Source organism: Sprattus sprattus, assembly GCF_963457725.1.
Source record: "Sprattus sprattus genome assembly, chromosome: 9".
Lineage (NCBI taxonomy): Eukaryota > Metazoa > Chordata > Actinopteri > Clupeiformes > Clupeidae > Sprattus > Sprattus sprattus.
Window position 1 is genome coordinate 4,106,013 of NC_137928.1, and position 5,000 is coordinate 4,111,012.

Consider the following 5,000-nt stretch of genomic DNA (forward strand, 5'->3'; position numbering starts at 1 on the left):
TAACTCCGATTTCTGCAGTCTTTTACGCATCTTGGTTGGTTTGTGATTAGGAGGAATTATGGTGTAAACTTTATAAACAAAAAAAGATTTTAAAAAGCTTCGCTTAAATTATAAAGATTAAACATTGTTCAAAGAGAGCTCCTACGTACGTCTTACCACTCTGAACGCATACCGGAACTCCAGTGTTATTACATTTTGAAGTTAAAACTGCATGCCACGTGTACCATCTTGCAACGGCATGCCACAGTCTTGGTCCATATTAAGAGACAGGTAGAGTCGCTCGTTAGGAGATTAAAAGGTTGTCGTCAGGTCTCCTGCAGGGATAAGACAAAGTCCCCACAAGCCCCTCTCCTGGTCTTTAAGAGGGGAGGAGCGCTGAGCACATCCTGACGATTAAGGGTAAGGACATGGATACGGGAAACCTGATGTAACTGTACAAATGCACCAAGTGCACCACTCCATGATCGTTCATGAGTACAGACAGTAGTGTAGTCGTCCCTGGAGAAGTGGGTATACTCTTAATTTGTTTTAAGCAGCCCATACAGCACAGGATAAACGCCCTGTTGGCTGAAAAATAAGTGGGTACACTCTGTATACCTGCGTATACCCTGGACTACACCACTGAGTACAGACCTTGGGATGACCTCTGAGCTCTCTTAACTGAGGTGTATTTCCCCCTTCTAGGCATTTCATTCAGCCCTCATCTGTGCGTGATTAGAGGCGAGTTCTCATACCATTTATCAGTAACATGTGGACTGAAAGACCTGCCTCACACATTACTGGGACGAGGAAGGGGATAGGGATGCTATCGCTGCTATTAGCACCATGACAAGAGAGGTGTATGATGTTGTATAACATGCTGTTGCAGTGTAGTATCTACATTTAACATTTACTCACCTAGAAGACTCTCTTATCCAAAGCGACTCACAGTACAGTGCAGATAAACATCTTTTTCCATTCCATTTACACAGTATCCAGAGCCTCGATGAACTTTGACCCTTTTTATCCAGGAAGAGATACAGTATATGTTTCCTGTATGTTCCAGTGTTCCGGGAACCGTATACGGTGCGCGTGGAGGATCAGAAAGCCATGCGCGGCAGCGTAGCGGTCTTCAAGTGCATTATCCCTACCTTCGTGGAGGCCTATGTCTCGGTCGTCTCGTGGGAGAAGGACACCAACACGCTCGGCTCAGGTATGTCTCATGTGTTGTCTAATATGTCGATGAACTGGATGTAGTGTGTTTCCATTTGCTGGGGTAGAATTACCCCATAGATCCACTCGTACATCTAGGTTACCTCTTTGATGTTGTCAAAGATGAACTTAAGTAGTGTTCTTTTTTGCTCAATATCACATGATGTTTGTTTACATGAAATGGAGGATTTGTGATTCCCTGCTCTCAACTTCTCTTCACCGCAGTTTAACTCACTAAGTGTGGAGGGGGTAGTTTAGATATATGGACTTTGGGACTTGTTCTGGTGTCGCATAGCTTGCTTGGTATGGAGGCAAAATGGCCGACTCAAACTAAACTGTGATTCTTTGTAATTCCGGAGAAAACGTTCATTCCTTCACTGGTTTCATTCTGTTGTTATGGTGCCCAGCGATTACTAGACCGTGCTGCAGTTCATAAGATTCATTACAAGATTCAGCAGTTTACATTTTCACCCTTTTGCTAGATAACTGGGCATTGTTGTTGATTGGTCACGGTGTTGTTTTGTCTCTTTCTCTTACTGGGAGAGGTTGTCACATTAAATCATGGTGCTTGGTGCACCCCCGCCCTGCCCCCCACCCCACCCACAAATGACCGCTTCGCCCTCCCCTGGCTCAAAGTGGGCCCGTCGGCTCCCCGTATCGACCCAGTTCCAGCCTGATTGCAGCCGTTGAGTGCACTGGTTGATCACTTACATGTTAAATGGACTGGCCGACTCTTCGATTGCCTCCTACCCCCTCCGGGTGGTGTGGGGTTGTTTTATTTGGGGCAGTTAAAACGCTCGCCAGACGAGGCTACTGGCTGGGACATAAAGGGTGGGGCTGGGTTGGCGGGGGGGGGGGGGGGGGGGGGGGTGTGGTTTAAGGGTGGGCTGAGGGGTTGGGACAGTATTATTGTTGGTATGACAGGATTTCCGTAATGTTCACATATGTTCGGCCATTTTGATTAAATGTGTCTAAATACAAAACGATTTAAAGGTTTAAGCCAGGATTTGATTAGAAGTGTCTAAATACAAAAGATTTCTGCTTTAAGCCAGGGATTTGAGGATACGAGCCCAAGTGCTTTACAGCCTCTGTATCGCCGCCATCCCCCTTTTCAATGCCTGGCCTGGCCTGCGATGGCGGTGATATGTCCCTGACGTCCGCACAAAATGCATGCAGAGATTCACATCAGCGGAGGAGAGCCACAAGGCAGGAGAGCCATGGCTGCTGAAATGTTTCTATTTCACTTTAGAAAAATCAATATGGCCTCCCTGATCAATAAACATCAACAGTCATGATTGGATACCATAATAGGGTTGTCATGGAAACACTCCTTTCTGGTCTTTTCTCTTGTTTTGAAACGGTCTGGCTGACTGAAAAAAAAAAAAAGAATATTTAGCCTGCATGTCATTTTTTACATCAGAATCAAACAAATCCCTGACAGCACTGAGATATTTAAGTATTTCAGATTGAAATGTGTGTGTTTGTGATACCGCACGTTTGTAATGTTTGGTGTGTGGATAGGCTAGCAGGCTTCCTGGATGGGGGAGGGGGGTGGGGGGGGGGTGCTGTCGGGATCAGAGCTCTGATCGTGTTTGCAGTGTGGATCTTGTGGCCCATTGTTTCTGCACTTGGCGCAATGAACAGGAGCGAGTGCGGACCTGTCAAAGCCTTCAGTGCAGCCTAGCCTCTCACCGCTTCACTCTAAATATTTAATGAGTGAGAGGTTCACAATGCACTTTACCTTGTCATAGAGAGAAATGGTGCACTGGGTTTTTTTTTCTTTTTTTCGACCACATCTTGTGTGTGTGTGTGTGTGTGTGTGTGTGTGTGGTTGTGTGTGCGGTTGTGTGTGTGCCTCTGTGCCTTTGTGCCTTGGTCTTCTTTATCCAGACATTTATCTTTTGCTATCAGTTTCAAAGCGAACATTAGAAAAAATAGACTTTATTTTTTTCTTGACTTCGCCATTTTGAATCTCAGACAGTTAGTTGAGCCAGCGGACCTTGCACACACACACACACACACACACACCTCTCCTCTTTCTCCAGCACTAGACAGAACCATGTGCTGAATTACTGCATATTTAAACCCGAAAAGGTTCCGTTAAAAGGCTTCAGCTAGCAAGGTGCCTCCCGGAGGAACAAACCCTTTGTCTCTGAGAGTTGTGAGTGTGTGTGTGTGTGTGTGTGTGTGTGTGTGTGTGTGTGTGTGTGTGTGTGTCTGTGTCTCTGAGAGTGTTGTTTTAGGGAATTCAGCCCCCCTTGAGTGATCCGTGAAAGAAAAGACGCCCCGAAAAAGCCAGATATGAACACCATCTTAAAGGACAGGGCAAAAACACCCACACACACACACACGCACACAGACCATCTCAAAGGACAGGGCAAAAAGCCCACTTGCCACACTAATGAATGTTTCATTTTCCTCTCTTTTTCATCCCTCCACACACACACACACACACACACACACACACACACACACACACACACACACACTCTCCTTTATGCGTCAAAGCTCGACTCACCGAGGTCAGGATGCACAGCATATGCCCAGGACGTTATAAGGTCATGGTATGCGGAGATACAGTACTGGCGTCCGTTCTAATTGCCCTGGACAGATGGTAAGGTCAGGCAGAGCCACTTCCTTAAAACCAACAACAACTGGCTCAAGACTTTTGATGAGGCACATCATTGCATACTAATTTCCAACCAGTCAGATTTGCCCTTTCACATCAAGTACTGTAACATTGAGTGTACTTGGTTAAGGGTTTTGGAGAAAGTGTATGCATATTTTCTTTTCTTGTCTTTGGGAAAGGTTGCATACTATTAGGAGTTTAGTTTGAGGGAAATGGCTAGTTTAACAGATGCAGAAAGCAAATACCAGTGTCTGTGATGATTCAGGTCAACCTTGAACATGTAGCCTACAAATTAGCATCTAGCAGTATCAATACTATAATACCGCAACCGCAACAATATTCAAATGAAGTAGCTCAATTATAGGCTCTGAAATTAAATAGTCATTGGAGGATTTTCTTTTGTTTTTAAGCAGTTGGTGCTTTTTATTTAATAAAACCTCCACTTCTCCCTACTGCCCTTCACTAGCCTATTATATTAGGGGGGAAAGTGATACAGGAGGTAGAGAAGTCGTTTAGTAATCAGAAGGTTGCTAGTTTTGATTCCCTGTCGAAGCGTCCTTGAGCAAGACACTGTGAACCCCTCTAATTGCTCCTGATGTGCAGTGTGCCATCAGTGTAAATGTAAAATGTGTATACATCCTTGTAAGTTGCTTTGGATAAAAGTGTCTGCTAAATAACTAAATGTAAATTTAAATGAGGTCTGCCAGTATGCCAATCTGCCAGTATGCCCGTCTGCCAGTGTGCCCGTCTGCTAGTGTGCCCATCTGCCAGTGTGCCAGTCTGTGCCACATCCGCTTAGTGTGGGCAGACAGGCGATCAGTGGCAGTGACCATTTAACATCGCCCGTTTCCTGGCAAATCACAGAGAAGATGAAATGCGTGATTACATGGTGCAGGCTTGTCTTAATTAACCAACTGTGATTGAAAATTTAATTACAATATGAATTACCTCTCAAAATAAGGACTGCTTAGTAGTCATTTGAAGCGGAGGCCTCGCTTTCAATTTGAATGAGAGAGGGCCATGGCGAGGCGGGAATAAACACACACGAGTGCTCACACGCACACACACACACACACACACACACACACACACACACACACACACACACACACACACACACACGCACGCACACATGCATGCACATACACAAAACCCTCCTCTAATGTTGCCACTAACTTAC

At 45.2% G+C, this 5,000-nt stretch overlaps 1 protein-coding gene across 3 annotated transcripts in view; it reads left to right on the forward strand.

Moving 5' to 3' along the window:
• Nucleotides 1-5,000, forward strand: part of dscamb (Down syndrome cell adhesion molecule b) — a gene marked incomplete at both ends in the record, with an annotated part of 158,730 nt that overhangs the window by 28,316 nt on the left and 125,414 nt on the right. For all 3 annotated transcript variants that reach the window (XM_080844787.1, XM_080844788.1, XM_080844789.1), the window contains one exon: nt 1,046-1,192. In XM_080844787.1, coding sequence (XP_080700913.1) covers nt 1,046-1,192 — 147 coding nt within the window. The remainder of the gene's footprint in view (nt 1-1,045; nt 1,193-5,000) is intronic.